A 20813-nucleotide genomic window follows, 5' to 3' on the forward strand; every position below is an offset into this window, starting at 1 on the left:
TTTTTTTAGGACATTATGTATAAGACAAAATAAATAATTCTTGATATAATTTAACGATTAAATTATAAAAAAAATTATTTGATGATATAAAATTATAAGTGGTATGATGATGTCATTAATTTTATTTTAGAATAAAATATTATTTTATCATCTTAATATTTGAATTGAAAATAAAAATCGTGTTTAAGTTTTATTTTTAGTTCAAAATTATCTATAATGTTTTGAAAACTTTCTAATAGTATCATACTTTCAAAATTACATCTATTTAATTTCATTATATGTTTATTATCACCACCATCACTACTTTAAATCCTTAACATCAATATTACTACTACTATTACTATCATAGTCATAACCATTGCCTTTGGTTTACCCAAACGGTATTTCCCAACCCGACAGGTTAAGGGCTAATCTGTCGCGAGTCTGAACTCCATTTAAGGGTTTGTCGCTGGCCAATAAGTTGCTACATGCACAAGACGGGAGTCAAACTCCCGACGCTTGCTTAAGCGGACGAGTGAGTTGACTACTCGACCAACCAAATATCAATTTTAAACAACTAAAATATCAAATAAATAATAGATTTATTTGTTTTTCTTTTTCTCATCTCTACTTTGTCGTTTCAAACTCTTATTAGGGTTGATAATAAGGATATGGATGATGAGACCTTCTTGAGCATATAGTGCATGTATTCGAATACAATTCAATAGGTCATTTTTATACTTTTGTTCTTATTATAGACCGTATTGATCTTTCGACACACTGATATATACTAAAAATATTATTTGTATATCAAAATCAGCCACTAAAATTAGTTATTAATGTATTTGTGTATAAATATATGTATAGTTTAATTTATTTTTAATGTGTATTTATATTTCAGTATATATTTTATACTGTGGTTAATTTTGATGACTGATTTTGATATACATATAACATAAGTGGATATATAAATGCCGTAATTTGCGTATGAAGGTTAAGAGATTAGACACCACCATAATGAAAACTAGACCAATATATAAACACTATAAAAGAGTAATAATATAATTAAATAGATTTTAAGCTTCTTGAGTTGAATAATTGAGAATTGAGAAAGACATGTGGGTACCATGGTAGACTTTTTAGAATATTATGAGTTGTGACAAAGACAAGAAATATGCTTGTTCAATATAGATAGATAGATAGATATATTGGTGATGTGGGAATATGTGATTTTGAGAGCAATTAGAGATAAGATTATAAAAAGCTAGTTGCATTGTATTATAATTTGGAATTTGGAATTTCGTTTTATTGTATGAGGAGAAATAACTAATTAAGGTTTTAAAGGATAAAATAAAGTAACAATTTAAGGTGTTTGTGTTTGAGCCTGTAATTGGTGCTTAGCACCAGAATTAGACTCCTTAATTCATTTTGATAATTATCTTTGGGTAATATATGAATTTAAAAGTCGGGAATAATATAATATAAAAAATACTATAATGACACTAAAAATCAGTCATTATGTGTATTTTTATATAAATATATATAATTTAACTTATTTTATATTTTAATATATATTTTATATTAATAATTAATTTTAATAATTAATTTTAATATATATTTAATATAATTAAATTTCAATTTTTGAAAGACCTCTTACTAACTCCTCATCAAAATATATTTGATTCTCCCATGCATGTTTATTTGTACCGATCATATAAATTAAGATATTTTAATAAAAAAGTATATTTAACTTTTTTAGTAAAATTATATTATTACTTGTGTTATCTTTTTATAGTTTGATGGGTCTATAAAAATACATATTAACTAGGGCTGGAAGTAATACGAATTGTGCTAAATTAGACCAAATTTAAGCTCGATTTATAAAAATTGAGTTTGGCTCACGACTCGTCTCATTAACAATCGAATCTATTTCTTAAGTTCAAACTCGGTTTACTAAAAGCTCACGAGCTTGTTCAAGCCCACAAGTTGGTTCAAATAATAGAAATATAATCTATAATTCTACATCAATAAATTATAACTTATATATTTTAAAAAATATTTAAAAAAATTAATTTTATATATTGTTTATCTATCAATAAAATATAAATTTTTATTTATGTCCTATATCAAAATTATATATAAAAAAATAAATATAAAATTTTAAATAAATAAAATCATTAATATATATATATATTTATACATATATATATAATTATATATTACTATTTCATATATATATATATAAAATATTAAAAGTATAGAATACATATAGGATAATAATATTGATATATATGATCGAGTTAACTCACGAGCTAATGAGTTGAGTTTATTCAAACTCAAACTCGACTCATTTAATTTATGAGCTCACTTCCAGACTCAAATTTGGGTCACCAGCTCACGAGTTTAGCTTATCAAACTATTAACGAATTTAGTTCGAACTGGCTCATAAACTAGCTTGACTCACTTCCAACCCTAATATTAACTATTTTATGTATTCATGTTTTTCTTTTTGAAACACAACCATAATTAAGAGTAAAAATTTTGAACTAACTCCAATTTCATACTTTTTTATAAGCTCAAAATTTATCACTCAATCCGATCTTATGATAATAATATGACAAATCTCACATATGGTCTCAAAAAAAAAAGAAAAGAATTATCTAAAATTAAAAGAACATAACTAATTCTATAGTTCTTATTACTTGATGTTTAAATTTTATCTCACTTATTTTTTTATAATAAATTTTAGATATTTAAAATGTATTAATTTTTAAACTTTTAAAATAAGTATTAAATATTTTATCTTTTTGACAATTAAACACCAAATTTTTGGATACCTTAACATTTACCAAAAAACATCTTCTGATAATAGTTAATCAACTAATCATCATCACTTATAATAAAAGCATTGCATATGTGGGGTCAACTTAGTGATCCAAGAGAATTGATGGCTATGGTTGTCTCAAAAGTGTCAACGGCTACTTATTTGAATTTACTGAGTAAAAGGACTAATTTCTCCCTATACAATGGGAAACCATAGTTCTCGTTCCACTCCTCTATTAACATAAATTAGTAAAAGAACTATATATCATAGTGATAATGGTAGTAATGAAATTTCAGAAATTTTTATATATTATCGTTCAATCATGTATAGCTTTTAAATAGCAATAAAATAAAATAAAAAATGTATGAAGAAATATTAGATCCAAATGTTTTTATTTATGTAATAGGCTACTTACTAAATTAAAACTTAATTTTAAAAAAGCTTCACTCAAAATGGAGTAAGTACCCAAACAGCTCTTATTGATTTTTACGAAAAATTAATTGTTTTTTAACAAAAGAAAAAAAATTAATTATTCACTTGTCAAGAAATATTGGTACTTTTTAATAAAGAAACAATATTATTTTTTGTGAAAAACATTGGTATGTCTCAAAAAGTGAATAGTTTAAAATCGTTTTATTGTTTAATTTTTATTAACAACTCTGGTTATTTGTGAAAAATAGACAGGATTTTGATTAGATATAAATTTTTATTTAAAAAATAAAATAATCATGTTATATATATTATATAGTAAAAAAATATAATTTTTTTTTACCAAAAATAGGAAGATTCGAATCTGCAACCTTTTAAATAAGTATGGAAAAACTATGTTATTTGAACTATAACCCATTGACATAAAAAAATATAAATTATTACATACAAATATATACAAATACATCATTATATATAATTAAAATTATATATATATGTAATTAAAATTATATATAAAGTATTTTTTTAAAAATAAAATAGTAGAGGATAGTTCAGTCATTTCCTTAGCTTGTTCTTTTTCCAACGGTCATCTGAATGAACTGAACTCAAAAACACACTTCCTTCAACATTTGAATGCAGAACTCTCTCTCTCTCTCTCTCTCTCTCTCTCTCTCTCTCCCTCAACACCATTGTTTGATTCTCAATCCTTTTGCTTCCTCAGCGAAAACCCATCATCATGAAGCAAACCAGAAACGCTGGAACCGCCGAGGCTCCTTACTTCGGCACCATTTCCTCTTCTTCCTTCAAAAACCTTCTTCCCACTTCATTCTCTTCCAAACTCAACAAAACCCTTAAAAACCCTAAATTGCCCAGTTCAGATGCCGAAAACACTCCCCCTACTGATCCCAACATCCAAATCAACGATCACAACCACTCATTTCCCTCCATAACCAAACATGCGCATTCAAAATCCCCAATTTCTCAACACAAAGATGCCACAGAATCTAAGAGCTCACTTGAATCTGACCCATCAGTGAAGGCAAGTTCAATTAGTTTTTAAATAAATTTTTTAGTTTGATTTCTTAAAATTGAATCTGTAGTATGTAATTCAGTAGATGAATATGCAGAAAAATTTCTTCTTTCTATTTTTGTCCCATTTTAGTTATAGTGTTGTTTTTGGAGCAGGTTGTAGTGCGAATCAGACCTACCAATGATATTGGAAGGCTTGGAGATAAGACGATTAAGAAGCTTTCTTCTGATACTTTGTGTGTTGGAGATAGGAAGTTTATATACGATTCAGTTTTTGATCCAAACTCCAACCAGGTAAAGCACTTCACCTTTTAGCTGTTCTATATTGTGATTATACTCTTAATCTTTCAATAATTTATCACTAATAATAATTAAACTTTTAGAGGATAAGTGTGATTCATCTATGAGCTGCTGTGTATACAGGAAGATATTTTTCAGTCAGTGGGTGTTCCATTGGTTAGAAATGCCTTAGCTGGTTACAACACTTCCATTTTGTCTTATGGCCAGGTATGTAATTGATGTTTGATGTAATATGTTTTAACCTATTATAGTGGACAATGTAGTGTACCTTTGACGGAGTATTGAGTGTTGTTCATGTTTTCTGATTTTTCAAAACTTCTTTACCAGTCTGGAAGTGGAAAGACGTATACAATGTGGGGTCCTCCTAGTGCCATGTTTGAGGAGCCTTCAGCCCAAAGTCACAAGGGAATTGTTCCTCGGATCTTCCAAATGTTGTTTTCTGAGCTTGAAAAGGTATATACTACTCCTCGAAAAGATAATGCTAGAACTTTACTTTTATGTTTTTGTAGTTTTGACTGTTGTATGCTTGAATTACCATATTAGGAGCAGCATACGTCGGAGGGGAAACAATTCAACTATCAATGTCGATGTTGTTTTCTCGAGGTAGTTCTTTATAAAACTTCCTAGTGTGTCAATGGCTGTCGTTGCTCGATGGTATGATAGCGGCTTGTTCCATTTTTTTGGCTTACTTTGATTTTTTTTTAATAGATATATAATGAACAAATTGGGGATTTACTTGATCCAGCCCAGCAAAACCTTGTGGTAAGCATATACCATCCTTTGTGGTACAATTTTCAAAAAAAAAAAAATTACTTTACTCGCTTTTTTACTTAACTCTCTATTCTTATTGTGGCTTGGTTCAAATTATTGCAGATGAAGGATGATTCCAAGAATCCGTTGTATATAGAGAATCTGACGGAGGAATATGTCACTAGCTATGATGAAGTGACACAACTTTTGATTAAGGTAGGGACTAAGAAAGCTTTGAAGCAAATATTGTTGAGATTTATACTTTTATCATCTGAGCTGATTTGATCTTCGTTTGTTGCAGGGCCTCTCAAGCAGAAAAGTTGGAGCGACAAGCTTAAATTCTAAGAGCTCTAGATCACACATAATTTTCACTTTTGTCATTGAGTCTTGGTGCAAGGTATTGCCATCAAAATTCAACTTAACATGAGAGACATTGCATATTATTTATTTATTTGTTAGATAATTTTTGCATATGATTTTTGTAACATTATATGTGAAATCATAATGTCTTAGTTTCATCATATATTATCATAAATTGCGATAGATGATCTATTAGAATTTAGAAGAAACCTCCACAATATTGTCCTATTTAAGTTTCGGAATAGAGTATTCTTGTGTATCACATCAAATCAATGTCAATTTCATATTATTCATCTGCTCATAATTTCAACAAGTTTCATCAACTTACTTTGCAGGGAGTATCATCGAATGGTTTCAGTAGTTCAAAAACTAGCAGAATTAGCCTTATTGATCTTGCTGGATTGGACAGGAACAAACTCAATGATGCAGGCAAAAAATGTTTAAGGGAAAGCAAAAATGTAAAAAAGTCCTTATCTCAGCTTGGGTAAGATGCTATGCCATGCTATCATCCTATCACCAGATTTTGTCTGAATTATATTTCTGTTAGCTTATTAAAGAAACAATGTTCAATATTTCACTGGTGTAGGCATGTAGTAGATGCTCTAACTAAAGGAACATGCTCCGGAAAAGCCAAAGAAATTCCAAGCAGGAATTCCTGTTTAACGCGCTTACTGCAAGAGTCTCTTGGTGGAAATGCCAAACTCTCAGTTATCTGTTCAATCTCTCCTGATAACAAGTATGTACCTGGACCGAAGAGCGCTTTTACTCATCTGACGACCTAACAAATGTAAACAATGGCAATCATATTTCTCTCATGATACTTGTAGGAATAATGCTGAGACACTGCGAACACTCAGATTTGGACAGCGAGTAAGGTCCATAATAAATCAGCCAGTTATCAATGAAATAAAGGAGGATGATGTTAATGACTTGAGTGATCAAATCCGGCAGCTGAAGGTATAATTCGTGTCCAAGACTTGTTACTAGATATAGTTCTTGGAGGATTAAACTGTATATCTGAGAATTATGCGTTTTCTTTTGGTGCAGGAAGAACTCATTAGAGCAAAGATTGACATTCATAGCTCAGTAGAGAGTAAAAATGGATATTTCCAAGAACATAATGTGAGGGAAAGCCTTAACCAGTTGAGAATCAGTTTAAACCGCTCTCTTCTCCTATCTCACATTGATAATGAACCCAAGGAGGAGGTAACCGTGGATGAGGAGGATGTAAGGCAATTACGCTGCCAGATTGATGAATTTTATAGTTCATGTGAAGCGAATCCTAAAGATATATCTGCCAGTGAAGATTGTGTCCAGTATTATTCTGGTGAGGAAAATTATGATACTGATATGATCAGTGGCGACGAACATGAAAAAGATGAAGTATGTTCTGGAGAAGGATTGAGTAAGCTTTGTAAGGAGGACAGTGTTGTGGCTTCGGTTGATACCTTGTATGCCTCGGTAGATGACATGTGCTCAACTAACACATCAAGGTCAATTAGATCTTCATTCAGAGATAGCATTTCTGTTAGTTCAAGCCATCGATCTCCAATACTCACAGAACCACAGTTGTCTGAGTCCCCAAAAATAAGGAATACTCATAGGAAGAGTGTGGCGTTTTCATCAAGTTGTCTTGGTAGTTGGAACAAGGTAGCAGAGGAGAATTTGAGATCCAGTAGTGATGTGTTAAGACAATCATTTAAAGAGGATGAGCATATCCGATCCTCACTACGTTCAAGCAAGGTTTTACCAGGCCCAACGGAGTCCTTGGCGGCAAGCCTTCAGAGGGGACTACAGATAATTGACTCTCACCAGCGAAATTCCGCACTAAACAAATCTTCAGCTTCATTCTCTTTTGGGTGTTTAACCCCTTGTCAAGAAATTGATAAGGGTAAGAGGTTTTCTATTGATGAAGGGTCTACAAATTTGCTTTGTGAATCTTGCCGTAGGAAAATATCCGATGTAGAGTCCAAGGAAGCACATATTGACAAAGTTGAAGCAGACAAAGTTCAAAATGTATGTCTGGACTTTAATACTTTCAGAATGTTCTTCAATTAGTAGTCTTTTGAGCTCACTTATCTTTATTTCCTTTTCTTTCAAGGATCTGGAAAATGCAATGGCAAAAGCCACTATGAGGGAGAAGGAGCTAGAGAATGTTTGCAAGGAGCAAGCAGCTAGGATTGAGGAACTAAATCAATTGGTATCTGGATAATTGACCCTTACCGAATAATTATTTATGTCCTTTTGAGTTTACATCACTGATAATTGGAATATTTTCAGGTTGAGAAATTGAGAGGAGAAAAAGGATTGAACTCCATTATTGTGAATGGTCAAGATAGCATCAAGGAGATAGGAAAGGAAGAAGATTATAACTCGCTCGGAGGTGAAGACGAGGTATACTAGTAGTCTTGTCACAATATAAAGTTGGATAAATCCATTTCAAGAACCTTTTTGATTTACATTTGTTCATCTTGTTTGTAGCTTCCAAGGAGCACTTCCCCAGACATCAATTTACCAGAAATTTTGGAGGAAAAATGTGAAATCAAAGAAGTTCAAGTCCAGGAAGAATTAACTCAAAGAGACAGCTCTTTTGATGCTAATGAGAAAGAAGAACTTCTAAGGGAAATCCACAGCTTAAGAAGCAAGCTGCAATTAGGTAGTGACATAGCAGTTAAAAGGTCCACCGACAAACTGAGATCTTCATTGAGATCTATTCAACTGCGAAAAAGTGGCATACTTTCTCAAGGTAGTGGTGGTGAAGAGCTGGAGAAGGAAAGAGAAAGATGGACCGAAATGGAAAGTGAATGGATTTGTCTTACTGATGAGCTGAGAGTTGATCTAGAGAAGAACCGGCAGCGAGCAGAGAGAGCGGAGTTGGAACTGAGGTTAGAGAAGAAGTGTACCGAAGAATTGGATGATGTGCTAAAAAGATCAGTTCTTGGACATGCTAGAATGCTGGAACATTATGTTGAGCTACAAGAGAAATATAATGATTTGGTTGCAAAGCACAATGCTATAATGGAAGGCATAGCCGAGGTGAAGAAGGCTGCAGCAAAGGCTGGAAAGAAGGGTCATGCTCGCTTCGCCAAGTCTCTTGCAGCAGAACTTTCTGCATTGAGGGTGGAGCGAGAAAGGGAAGCTAAATTCTTGAAAAAGGAGAATATGAGTCTCAAGATTCAACTTCGAGACACTGCAGAAGCTGTTCATGCAGCTGGAGAACTACTTGTTAGACTCAGAGAAGCCGAGCATGCAGCCTCTATTGCCGAGGTAAGAATAATATGAACACTACATAGCATAGGATAAGTAATTTAAGGATATGAACACAACATAGCATAGGACTTTTGGAATCGTTTCACATGATGATTTCCATTTTGGACAAGTAATTTAAGAATATAAATTGTGATTTACAAGAAATGGTTGTTGATTCTTCATAATTTGTTAATGCAGGAGAATTTTGCGAAACTGCAACAAGACAATGAGAAACTAAAGAAACAGATGGAGAAGCTGAAAAGAAAGCACAAGATGGAGATGATTACCATGAAGCAGTACCTTGCAGATAGCAAATTACCAGAATCTGCACTCAAACCCCTGTACAGAGAGGACTCTGATGTGCAGCATAACAATAACAATGCAGATGATGATCAAGAATGGAGAACAGAATTTGGAGCAATCTATCAAGAGCATCATTATTAGTTCTTTCAATTTGATAAATTTCTTCATAGCTGACTCAGATCCTGCTCGGATCAAAGCAACTGAATCATTTATTTCAATTCAATTCTTTGTATTCTTTTTTAATCTATGATTCTTATTGACACTACCAAATTTTAATCTATGACATTTGTGTTCGTTTTATTGAATGATATGTGAGATTCACATACCATATAAATCCAATACTTCATTCAAGGATGGAAGAATTATTAAATGAATTAATTTCCTTTTCATAGAAATTCATCAAAATAGCTTGTACAAACTTTAGTAGTTTTTGTTTATAACGCCCAATCATTTCTTTTTAGGCACTCAAGCTTTTTGCCTCATTTATTTTAGGATAAAATATATTTTTTGTCACTAAAGTTAATCAACAATTTTAAAAATATTCATAAATTTTATTTTATTTTAATTTTGTCTCAAAAGTTTTTGATTTGCATATTTTCAAAAAGTTTAGGACCAATCTAACAATGATATCTAATTTACTTGTGTTAGAAAATTGAAACTAAACGTTATTTTTATGAAAATTATTGTTGAATTGATGCTAAATTTTTTAAAAACTTAGCTGACAAAAATATATTTTATATAAATAAAAAATTGTTAGGACAAAATTAAAACAAAATAAAATTTAGAACTACTTTTAAAAATTTTAACAAGTTTTAAGGGGAAAAAAAGTATATTTTGTCCTTTATTATATTTTGGGTTGGGCCTGCAAAAAAGTGAGAGCTGGGTGAGACATATTGTTGATGGGTAAAACTGTAAAACCACGCGAACTAAATAAACGGCGTCGTTTTATCCAAAACTTAACTTTCTCAAATGAGATAACACCGTAATAAAATTGATAAGGAGAAGAATAACGAAGCCCCCAAGAGCGTAGCGCTCCGAATTCGACGACCGCCTTTACGCTTTCGTCCATGGCGACGGCGGATCCTCCGAGGGCCGATTCCGGCGACGCCACCACTCAGCCACAGATTCCGATTCAGCCTCAGCCTTCCAATACTGTATCCATTCCCAACCGTTCCGACGCACTTGTCCCTGCTGCCCCCGCCGTTTGTCTCCTCCGCTTTGTCGGAGACTCCGCCGGCGGTGCTTTTATGGGCTCCGTTTTCGGATACGGTTCCTTCTCCTTCTCTCTCACTCCTCCTTATCACAATCACACTTAATTATGCCTTTTTTTTTTTTACCTAAACATTATTTCGGATTGCGTTTATGATGATTATATTGTTAGCTTTAGTTGTAGATTCAGTATTAGTGATGCTAGCAAAGTAGCAATTGTTATTATTATTATTGATTGTTGATTTCTTGGTTGATTCTTGGTTTGTATAGTGTAATTGAGTACAAGGCGATGAGTTTTGTTAGGGTTTATTCAATATTATGTTGGTTTTGTGCTGAAATATAGTGATTTCCTTTGAGGAAATGGACAATCTGACAGTTCAAATGGAATGTCATTTTTTTATGATCTTGCTGAATGGTGCTTTTTCGTGGGTGCGTTTCAGGTGCTGGTTTGTTTAAGAAGAAAGGTTTTAAAGGATCCTTTGTAGAAGCAGGGTCTTATGCTAAGGTATATTTCAGATATCATCAATGCCTTCGTCTTATATTTGTTTATTTATTTCGTTAATTTTTCTTTTTTTGATGCCTTACTTAGTTCATGTTTGTGTCTTGTGTTTTCTTAATTGTTCAATTTGGCTGATAAATGTACATTATTTTCTATTGTGTTGTTAGACGTTTGCTGTTTTGTCTGGAGTTCATAGTTTGGTTGTTTGCATCTTGAAAAGACTTCGAGGAAAGGATGATGGTATGAGTGGGAACTTTTTCAGCTGTAAATGGCACTCTCGCGTTGCTAATCTTCTTCTTCTGATTACTTTAAACTTCATATCTGCAGTTATTAATGCTGGAGTAGCTGGATGTTGTACTGGCCTTGCACTAAGCTTTCCAGGTATCATTTTTTTCTCCCTTTATTTGGATTTACTGTTAGTTGAGTCCCACATTATTTGACTAATTGGAATTGTATATAAAGGGCATGACAACATTGTAATCCTTCTCATCAACTTATGTATTGTATATTTCACTTTTTAGATCTCATAGCAAAAAATGCATAATATGCTCAAAGTATTTTGTCCATAGTTGGAGAGATTTTTGTGGATGTATTGTTGAATCGCCTTCATGATAAAAAGGAAAAAAGAAGTGTAAAACAAACAAGAAACTTTGTATGCCTTTTCAGATCATTGATATTGTTATGGCTTAAAATTCAATACATACGCTGTTGTACTATTTAAAGGGTTTTGGTAACAATTGCTTTAAGAATGCTATTTTTCACTGGAAAGATGAGCTTTTGATGTTCCAATCCGTTGGAATAGATTGAAAAAATTCAGAAATTTCGCTCCTTGATTCCTTAATGAAAGAGAAATATAAATTTTGTTCTCTGCTCTCTCTCTTTTTAGGATTCATATTCTACTTTTCTCCAGGTGCGCCACAAGCTCTCTTGCAGAGCTGCCTCACTTTTGGGGCATTTTCTTTTATTATGGAAGGGCTAAACAAGCAGCAACCAGCACTTGCGGTTCCAATCTCCCGGAAAACAAGTTTGCAACACAATACACGCCCACCCCTCATACTCCCCCTTCAGTTCCCTCTTCCAGATGAAATGAAAGGTGCTTTTTCCTTTTTCTGCGAGTCACTGAAGAAGCGCAGCAAGGGAGCTCATGGTACTTGGCAATAAGAAATCAGGGTATCATACTTTTCTAGCATTGTGTAGATTAGATATGGCCCTACCTTCGTTTTTGTATTAGATTTCTTGTAGCCTTGTAGCTTTATTGGCATTTCTTTTTCCAGAAATTTAGGGTGAAAGGCATTGTTCCGAGAGCTTTACATGTTACTTAACCGAGTTTGAAATATTACACTCTATCTTGTACCTTGTTGGTAGAGTATCTTGGAGAGCATAATATATGATGAATGATTCAGCTGTGATTCTGTAACAACCGGTATCTGCAATGAAAATTCAGAAAAACAGAATATAGATGGAAAGAGGAGTAGACTAGAATGATCTACCCTGCAAGTGATGAAAAGAAATACAATGGCTGAAATAGAGAGTCAGCCTCCCTCCTAAGCCTATTCTTAATTCTCACTAATTTCCTTTCCTTCCCTCCACTCTACTGCTCTTTATATTCCCTTCCTACTCTCTCCAAATCATGTGAGATCACCTCTGCCTCTTGCGCACGAGTGCACGACCCTCACCCTCTGCGACATGCAGGTAGTTAGTTACGAAATTATCCCCATTGTCACTTCTTTCCATTTGCCCTCAATTCTATTCCTCCTCCTATAATAAAAGAGTAGTGGCTGAATATTTTCTGCTTTAGGGTCAGAATTAGAAGTTTCTATTGAATCAGGGTGTGTAACAGATTCATGCACGTGGCATATCGAAACAAATGAGTGTAACAACTCAATTAAATTTATACATTTAGTTAAACTCTTGCTTCTAACTCTAAAGTATAAACTCATCTTTGCCAAGTGATTATTATCTTAATCAAGTCTTTTAGTGTTGCAGGTGGATACCCTATCCTAAGCATCAAATTCACATATTACAACAAGCCAAATGCTAAAAGAATGTAATAAAAATGCACCGCCCCGAAATTGTTGTCTCATGTCTGGGATCACGACAAATTATATACATTTAATAGGGCAAATAAAAGAATGTTGAATTTGGATAAAATTAAACGCCACTTCTTCGATGTTAAACTAAATATGCTTAGTTGGCTAATCATAGGGAGTTTTCATTCAATCTCTCAGAAAATTGTCGATCAATACAGGAATTTACATATGCTGTATATACTCAAACTATTAAATATCTTTTTAGTATTACAATATATATCTCATCTCATCTCATTATTCTCATATAATGGGGTTACAAAATTAGTGTTAGAAGACACATGATCTTATAAGCAGTCAATGTAGTTCCATCATATGAGTTTTCTAACGGACGTTAAATACATACTGGTTGTAAAGAGTAAAAACTATAAAATTAGTGTTTAAAAATTAACTAAAACTCTACTCTCTTTTTTTTTTTTTGAATAACGTGGAAACTCCAAAATTAAGCTAAAAATGGGATCGCAATCAAATAAAAAAGTTATTGTTATGTTTACAGGCCCGAAAGGCCCAACATAAAGAAATAAAAAACAAAGTGTAGCAACAAAAAATAAAAAGCAAACTAAACGGTGCGTTTCAGTGAGAGTGCAGAGGAAACTGCAAAGGTTCGGTTTTCAGTGTTCATCGAGTAAAGCAGTTACCGTCTCTATTTCAGTCTCGCTCTGAATCTCCACCTAAATTCAATTTTTCTTACTCGTTGGTAAGTTAAGTTACTACCTTTGCTTTCTTCTCGTCATGTCATTATCATATTAGATCTCAAGCATTGGAGCTATTTTTTGACTCTTCGGTTTTTATTTTTTATTTTTATTTTTGGAACTGGAAATACAGCTTGCGCGTTTGAACTTACTGAAAACGGAGTATAATATTGCATTGCGATTTTTTGCTTTTATTGAATTTGATTTGGAATCAACTTAGCTTTAGTAGTTAGGTGAAAGCTGATGGTTTTTAATCTGGGGACAAAAAAATTGTTTTTTTTTTTTCTTTTTAGGTTGCAGGATCAGGATCCAATGGCTACTTTGAGGAATCTAAAGATAAAGACAAGTACTTGCAAACGCATAGTTAAGGAGCTGCATTCTTATGAGAAGGAAGTTGAGAGAGAAACTGCAAAAACTGCTGACATGAAGGAGAAGGGTGCTGACCCTTATGATCTCAAGCAGCAGGTCTAATTTCAATTTATCTATTTATGCAAAAATAATATGTGATTGTTTTTAAATATAGTTATTATTAGATTGAAGTTTTTAAATTGTGCATCTTAGTAGGGTGTGGATTTACCTCCTTAATTGTTTTTGGGAAATCACTAAGGTCAGTGATGATATGGTGAATAATGATTGCAAGTTTTGTTTGTTGACTTGATATTTTGGACAGGAAAATGTGCTGGCTGAGTCTAGGATGATGATTCCTGATTGCCACAAGCGCCTTGAGGCAGCACTCGCAGATTTAAAAGGAGCATTGGTAATGTACATTTTCTTGTTTTCTTTTTCCATGGTTATTAACTTATGCCTTAGTTTTGTGCTGTTTTCTCATGTTGCAAACATTTTACATGCTTTGCATTTCATGCCTTGGATTTTTGTTTCCAATGGATGATGGTATTGGTACCCATTAATGATGTTATGAGTTGGGTTATCTTTGAGTTGATCAGTGTGGCATTTATTGATTTGATTCCTGCAAGTTCCTGTGTGTCCTTCATTTTTCTTCATCTAATCATAATCTCAATGTGATAAACAACTTATTTATTTTATTAGTGGAGGATTGAGGCACTGCTTTGATTGGGTACTCTTCTAAAAAATTTGATAACTAAAAATCTTTTCCAAAATGTATTAAACTGAAATATAGAAGTTGACAACTAAAGAGAAATCTATTGTGCAATTACTTTTGTTCTCTTAAGCAAGCCAATGAAGGTTCATTTATTTGTTTGAAATCATTTGTACTTCTTTCTTCATTATGTTTGATCTATATTTTTGTTTTGTTTTCTCTGTTTTCAAATAGCAAGTCCAAGTTGCGCATATGCTTGAAATTGAGTCTATATGTTATGCTTCTGATTCATGGCATGTGGGCCATTTTTATGTCCTCTTTCAGGCTGAGCTAGAGGAATCAAATGAGAAGGAAGGTCCTGAAATTGATGATGCTCGAAACACCATTGCTGAAGTTGAGAAAGTAGTTGGAACTACTGAAGCTTAGCTAGGTAGTTTAACCACTGCTTTTGATGGTAGAAATTGAGCTTGTATTACATAGCTTCCATCTCACAGAAACAACCGTACATGGGGATAGGTTATGAAACTTGTTTAACAAGATTTAATCTTCTCTAGTTATGTGCTGTTAAACATTTGAAAATGAATGAATATGACATCTTCTATAAGCCTCATAACCATATATCATTTTCCAAGTGTTTTTTCAATCAATCATGTTACATTTACATAAAAAATCAGCTACCAAATCATATGCTAATATATACGGCTTTTAACCAAAATAATAATAAGCCTATAGTCATTAACCTCATACTTGTTTATGATAATTTATTGAATGATGAATCTTGTGGTTGGTACCACCAATTATTGAGCCAACCTTATGATTAATAGATATAATAGCAAAAGATGCACATGGTTGGTGATTCAATGCTCTTGTCCTTCATATGGAGCATTGCTTTGTTTGAGTTCATGTAGCATCTCATAGATGTCAACTATATAGAAATCTTATTCTCTTACAAACTTTTATGGACTAATCAATAATTTTAAAACTCTTAATAGTAATAGCTAACTGATAGGTCAAGGTTTCATTCATTTCATCCTTGAAAGGAAGAATAATGATTTGTCAATATATTATTACTACAAATGAGAAAATAACTCTTAATATTTTGTGATCATACCTTACATAAAATATATTAGGGCATAGCCAAAAGTAAAATGGATTTGATTCTTCATCTATTCATAAATTCCAATTTACATTGCAAAGAACTGAACTAAGTTGTTTTTCCTTGCTTCTTTCAACATCAACTAGCTGGAATGTGAGATATAAAACAACCCAAAAAAGATAAAAGTCAAAAGTCAAACCCTCAATAGTCAAGGCTAAGTGCACTTTGAGACCTCCAGTGCCTTGCTTTCTCAAATCCATTAGCATAGTTCTCAAAATCATCAATGGTTTGGTCAATTTCTTCTTGAGTGTTCATAACAAATGGCCCAAATTGAACCACAGGTTCACCTAGTGGTTCACCTCCAACAAGAATGAACCTAAGTTGCTTAGAAGATTTGTTCCATGCCTCTAATCCATCACCATAACCAAGAAGAAGAATGTGGTGTGAGCTTATAGGTTGAGACTTTTGGTTTCCAAAAATACCCTCTCCTTCCAAAACATACACAAAAGCATTCCAAGATTTTGGTATAGGTTGTTGCAAGTGTGAACCAGGTTTGAGAATGAAGTCCAAGTACATTGTTGGTGTTCTTGTGTAGATTGGAGACTTTGTACCAAGTGCTTCCCCTGCTATTACTCTAACCTTCACACCATCTTTCATAGCTTCTGCTATGTCCTTGCTTAATATTTCTTGATACCTTGGTTCAACCCTAAGATTAGCATAACAAAGAAAGATAAAAAACCAAAAGTTTAATTAGATTTCAAATTAGAAATAGTTATTCAATTCATCTGTAAATTAAAGGTAGATAAATAACAATCATGTTACATGTACAAAAAAGAATCAAATATCAAATCAGTTATCCATACAGAATACATATTGAAATACAAAAATACATATTAAAAATGAGTTAAATAACACATTTATTTATACACAAATATATAGTAATTAATTTTTTTTGTGCATATAGTTTTTTTTGGATAAAAAATTCTCAAATCTCCTACAAATACAATATTGATTAGATTACAATGCATAATAATCAAATTCAACTCTTAAAGCATAACAAGCACTACTTCCTAGACATTAATGAAAAAAACAAAAACACCTGAGTTTATTATGTTATATTATATTAGGGCGACTCTAAACCACATAGATTTGAAGTTCCATATTCCATATCTCTTATGAGTGAGAGGCACATTATTTAATATTTATGGCTTATGCTGGCCATTGGGTAAACTTGCATAATTTGGTGCTCTATGCAAAAAAGCACTTGTAGGAAAATGGTCCATGATGATGAAGAATCATGAGATAGATAAAGCAAAGCATGTCATAGAGGAATAAGGCATATATTGACTCCCCCAAAAAAACAAACAAATAAATAAGTTTAGAATAAAATTTGACTTTCCAAGGAGAGAGTGGGAATCCCCTTTTTGCCTTATTCATATTTGATGGTAAAGCATTATCCAAACAAAATGATGATCATCAAGGTGACGCATAAAATACGTCATCTATTAATTCCATGGGACCAAGGCTAATAAGGTACTATTTCAGAAAAAGTAAAAATAAAAAGCCCATAATAACTACCTGATGTATACCCTTCGTTTAGATTTAGATTTTTATATAAAAATATATATATTGAAAGTTCAAAATATTGCTAAAGATGGAGTAGGTAGGGTTCATATTTAAGATACACAATATTAGGTTGTAACCAAAATAATTCAATTTAGAATTATGCACTAAACTATTAAGTAGTAGTTAATTATTTTACATGACTTACTTAGATAATATATTTAAGAGTTCAATTTCGATTCACTGACATTATTCAATTACAGTCGTTTTTTTATATGATTATTTATACAATCGATATAAAAAATAATTATTTTTATTAATCTAATATTTACATAATTAAATACACATATAAAATTATTTTATATTAATAGTGTATTAAAATTAAATTTATATGTTATTGTATAATAAACCAAATTTAAGGTATAGTGAACTTACATTTTGTTTTGTGAAGCAAGATTGATCCATAGCTGAAGACCCTTTTGAGTTCCTTGAGAAGCAGGCATTTCTGAATGAACTATTCCTCTCCCTGCAGTCATCCATTGCAAATCACCAGCTTCAATTGTTCCTTTATGCCCTTCAAAATCTTCATGTGTTACAGCTCCCTGAATTAAATAAATAATAATAATAATGTACACAAATTAATTAACACAATTTCTATAGGTATTAATTAGGTGAGGTTTATAGCACAACTTCACAAGCATGTGTGAACCAATGTAGCATTTACACACCCTATAACTTTAGGTGCACTCAAGAATGGTGGTTGGGAATTTAGAACAAAAATATTTAAATAAAACATGATATCTAATAAGTGGGGTCACTCTTGTCATTTCATGTTTATGTGACTTGTAACCATTGGTGAAAATAAGAGAGTCTTTGATGATTTTGTTCTGGAGGGCACTAACTAAAATGGTTAATTTCATATTAATGAATCATTAATATACTTAATCACTTATATATATTTCAAACCTTGAAATTATGTTGATCTAAATCTATAATGGCCATTATCTTATGCAATTGACTTTGTGTTAATACGTTTCAAAATGATAATTAATTTGGGCAAGGTGAGATACTTAAAAATTAAATGTATAAATAATATATCTGAATATATTGATTTTTAAATGTAACATTTTTATTGGTACACTAAAATTAGTCTCTAAAATCAGCTACCAATATATTTATATAAATATATGTGTGGTTTAATTTATTTTCAATGTGTATTTATATCTTAACATGTATTTTATACTGGTAACTGACTTTGGCGGCTAATTTTAATGTACTCGTAACATAATCGTATTTTTATAATCAAGCAGCATTGAAGGAAGAAAACTAAATGAATAATTCAAAATTTTCTCCAACCTGTAACATGTATGTGACAGTCTCAAAGCCTGTAAAAAGAAAACACCCCACAAAGGAAAATGGAGTCAGAATATAAGAAGAAGAAATTAAGATTTTTCTGAAAGAACAAATTAATTTTTTTTAATGACACATGATAAAATCTAATTGATACAAACCTCTGTGTGGATGATCTGGAAAACCAGCAGGAGCAGTGACTGAAACATTTCAAAGATTTTCACATTCTTTAGAAAACAGAACAATGATTAATTGATCATCAATAATAAAAAAAAAAATCAAATTAAAGAACTTATTTAATTATATCTGATTGATCATCATCATCATCATCACCTGAGAATTCATCCAATACAAGGAAAGGATCAAAGTACTTGAGCTCAAATCTGAACCAACAAAAATTAAAACCCAGATAAGCAATTAGTCCAAATTACTCAAACTTAAAATGTGTTCCAAATTTTCATGAAAAACATAAAAAGTATTATTGATATTCTTACCTTCCAATGCTTCTTCTAACAACAGCTCCAACACCTTCATGTTGAGGTTTAGCCAAGAATTTTCTTGCCACAAGACGAGGCTCTTTGATTTTATAATTGTTATTAACAAACTCTTGTTGTGTCATGTTTTGTGATCAAAAGCTGCAATGCAAAGAACTTTATAATAAAAAATAAATACGTTGTATGGTATTTGGTATAAGATATTTGAAATAAAGAAGAAAAAAATATATGAGGAGAAAGACAAAGAAGGTTTGAAGTATATATAGAGATTAGAGAGAGAGAGATTCACTATTTGGAAAGTCAAACTCAAATTAAATTAAAACCAAAACGTAGGTTTTTATGTGTGTGTTTTTGTTGGTTGCCAAATAAGACCCACATATATATACATGAAAATTAGAGTGGTTTTTGCATGACGTAAGCATAACGCACTTATGATGTATGTGTGGCTCACAATAATTATTAATTCAGAACATTCATAATCTTTTTATTTCCCTACTTTACATGTCATATTGAATTTGGTTATATTATTATTCCATTCAAACTTGGGAATTTTTTTGATAGGTTAGAGATTTATCTAAGTAATAAAGACTTTTTTAAGTGTTTACCCACACATGCAATTTTCGAAAGAAAAAAATTGCCATATTTATTTAGATAAATTGTAATTTTTTCTTACAGTATTTTTTTAAATATATTCAAAGATTTAAATATATACTAGATCAAAGTAAATAAAAATTAATAATTTGTCTAATATTTGATGGATTTAAATTTGGTTAGGCATGTATAATTTAAAATTCAACTGAAAATCACATATTCGATGAAAAAGTTAATTTTCATTCACTTTTAATATAAAACTATTTAGATTATTATCTATCCAATTTGGTATATAATATTTTTTAAAAAAATATATTTTATTATTTTAAAACTTGAACGAAAGAATTTTTATTAGAATATAAAAAATTTATTATCTTAACTAATTTCGTATTTATAAATATTGCGTATATTTAATTTATAAAAAAGTATATTAATAAACAGATTGCATTAGTTATTAATTTATTATAGTAGCAGCCATGTAAAAATAAGACCTTATTAATTATCCGTGTACAACAGTTTACTTTATATAAATTAACCTGAACATAAAAGTTAACAAACTAAACTAATAAAATATCTTTAATCTTGGTTGAACTTATGGCTATACATCATTTGGCATGCACGTTTCGTAATCCCAAAAAATAAAAAACAAATAAAAAAATAAAACTCTCTTGACTTGTGACTTGTTTTAACAACCCTCTCTCACTTTTTCATTCTGTTCAAATTTAGAATTTTGGTATTAAAATGCTTTTCGTGAATCAGAAGCTTAATGGCATATGGGACTAACACATGGAGACAAAGAGAAAGAGAGAACGAAAATTTGTACTAGATAATTGTGTCCAAGGAGATTAATTAAGGACTCCATTTTCTTAGTAAAACACAATATTATTGAGAATTTGACATCATTTCTAGTATTTATCCGAATTATTAATTATTATTATTATTATTATTATTA

General features: G+C 31.4%; 4 protein-coding genes across 4 annotated transcripts; 3 read left to right on the plus strand and 1 right to left on the minus strand.

Annotated features, from left to right (window-relative positions):
* The first annotated feature begins 3856 nt into the window (after positions 1 to 3856).
* Positions 3857 to 9579, plus strand: LOC112701885 (kinesin-like protein KIN-12F). The gene is made up of 16 exons (XM_025752676.3): positions 3857 to 4271; positions 4418 to 4555; positions 4685 to 4768; positions 4889 to 5014; positions 5105 to 5164; positions 5270 to 5323; positions 5435 to 5527; positions 5613 to 5708; positions 6007 to 6155; positions 6258 to 6407; positions 6499 to 6628; positions 6719 to 7687; positions 7773 to 7871; positions 7952 to 8065; positions 8153 to 8938; positions 9119 to 9579. The coding sequence occupies exons 1-16, from the start codon at positions 3969 to 3971 to the stop codon at positions 9362 to 9364; spliced, it is 3597 nt and encodes a 1198-aa protein (XP_025608461.1). The 5' UTR covers positions 3857 to 3968; the 3' UTR covers positions 9365 to 9579.
* A 602-nt stretch (positions 9580 to 10181) lies between these two features.
* LOC112701887 (chloroplastic import inner membrane translocase subunit TIM22-2) lies at positions 10182 to 12351 on the plus strand. Its single transcript, XM_025752677.3, has 5 exons — positions 10182 to 10492; positions 10873 to 10937; positions 11099 to 11171; positions 11259 to 11312; positions 11842 to 12351. Exons 1-5 carry the CDS (start codon positions 10291 to 10293, stop codon positions 12090 to 12092), a joined length of 645 nt encoding a protein of 214 aa, XP_025608462.1. The 5' UTR covers positions 10182 to 10290; the 3' UTR covers positions 12093 to 12351.
* Positions 12352 to 13567: 1216 nt separating this feature from the next.
* LOC112701889 (tubulin-folding cofactor A) lies at positions 13568 to 15371 on the plus strand. The gene is made up of 4 exons (XM_025752679.3): positions 13568 to 13715; positions 14004 to 14175; positions 14381 to 14467; positions 15092 to 15371. The coding sequence occupies exons 2-4, from the start codon at positions 14023 to 14025 to the stop codon at positions 15191 to 15193; spliced, it is 342 nt and encodes a 113-aa protein (XP_025608464.1). The 5' UTR covers positions 13568 to 13715; positions 14004 to 14022; the 3' UTR covers positions 15194 to 15371.
* A 388-nt stretch (positions 15372 to 15759) lies between these two features.
* LOC112701888 (pirin-like protein) lies at positions 15760 to 19623 on the minus strand. The gene is made up of 6 exons (XM_025752678.3): positions 19271 to 19623; positions 19110 to 19159; positions 18938 to 18976; positions 18783 to 18811; positions 17862 to 18028; positions 15760 to 16569 (listed from the first exon to the last, which is right to left on the minus strand). The coding sequence occupies exons 1-6, from the start codon at positions 19393 to 19395 to the stop codon at positions 16065 to 16067; spliced, it is 915 nt and encodes a 304-aa protein (XP_025608463.1). The 5' UTR covers positions 19396 to 19623; the 3' UTR covers positions 15760 to 16064.
* Positions 19624 to 20813: the final 1190 nt, after the last annotated feature.

The sequence above is a fragment of the Arachis hypogaea genome, chromosome 7 (assembly GCF_003086295.3).
Source record: "Arachis hypogaea cultivar Tifrunner chromosome 7, arahy.Tifrunner.gnm2.J5K5, whole genome shotgun sequence".
Taxonomy (NCBI): domain Eukaryota; kingdom Viridiplantae; phylum Streptophyta; class Magnoliopsida; order Fabales; family Fabaceae; genus Arachis; species Arachis hypogaea.

Excerpts from the sequence above, each read along its gene's own strand:
- LOC112701885 (XM_025752676.3), top strand. The coding sequence starts at position 3,969 with ATGAAGCAAACCAGAAACGCTGGAACCGCCGAGGCTCCTTACTTCGGC. Across the intron at positions 6,629-6,718 it reads ATCAAATCCGGCAGCTGAAG|GAAGAACTCATTAGAGCAAA; the intron begins GTATAATTCGTG and ends CTTTTGGTGCAG. Across the intron at positions 8,066-8,152 it reads CGCTCGGAGGTGAAGACGAG|CTTCCAAGGAGCACTTCCCC; the intron begins GTATACTAGTAG and ends TCTTGTTTGTAG.
- LOC112701887 (XM_025752677.3), top strand. The coding sequence starts at position 10,291 with ATGGCGACGGCGGATCCTCCGAGGGCCGATTCCGGCGACGCCACCACT. Across the intron at positions 10,938-11,098 it reads AAGCAGGGTCTTATGCTAAG|ACGTTTGCTGTTTTGTCTGG; the intron begins GTATATTTCAGA and ends TTGTGTTGTTAG. Across the intron at positions 11,172-11,258 it reads ACTTCGAGGAAAGGATGATG|TTATTAATGCTGGAGTAGCT; the intron begins GTATGAGTGGGA and ends TCATATCTGCAG.
- LOC112701889 (XM_025752679.3), top strand. The coding sequence starts at position 14,023 with ATGGCTACTTTGAGGAATCTAAAGATAAAGACAAGTACTTGCAAACGC. Across the intron at positions 14,176-14,380 it reads CTTATGATCTCAAGCAGCAG|GAAAATGTGCTGGCTGAGTC; the intron begins GTCTAATTTCAA and ends TATTTTGGACAG. Across the intron at positions 14,468-15,091 it reads CAGATTTAAAAGGAGCATTG|GCTGAGCTAGAGGAATCAAA; the intron begins GTAATGTACATT and ends GTCCTCTTTCAG.
- LOC112701888 (XM_025752678.3), bottom strand. The coding sequence starts at position 19,395 with ATGACACAACAAGAGTTTGTTAATAACAATTATAAAATCAAAGAGCCT. Across the intron at positions 19,160-19,270 it reads GTTAGAAGAAGCATTGGAAG|ATTTGAGCTCAAGTACTTTG; the intron begins GTAAGAATATCA and ends TTGTTGGTTCAG. Across the intron at positions 18,977-19,109 it reads TGTATTGGATGAATTCTCAG|TCACTGCTCCTGCTGGTTTT; the intron begins GTGATGATGATG and ends GAAATGTTTCAG.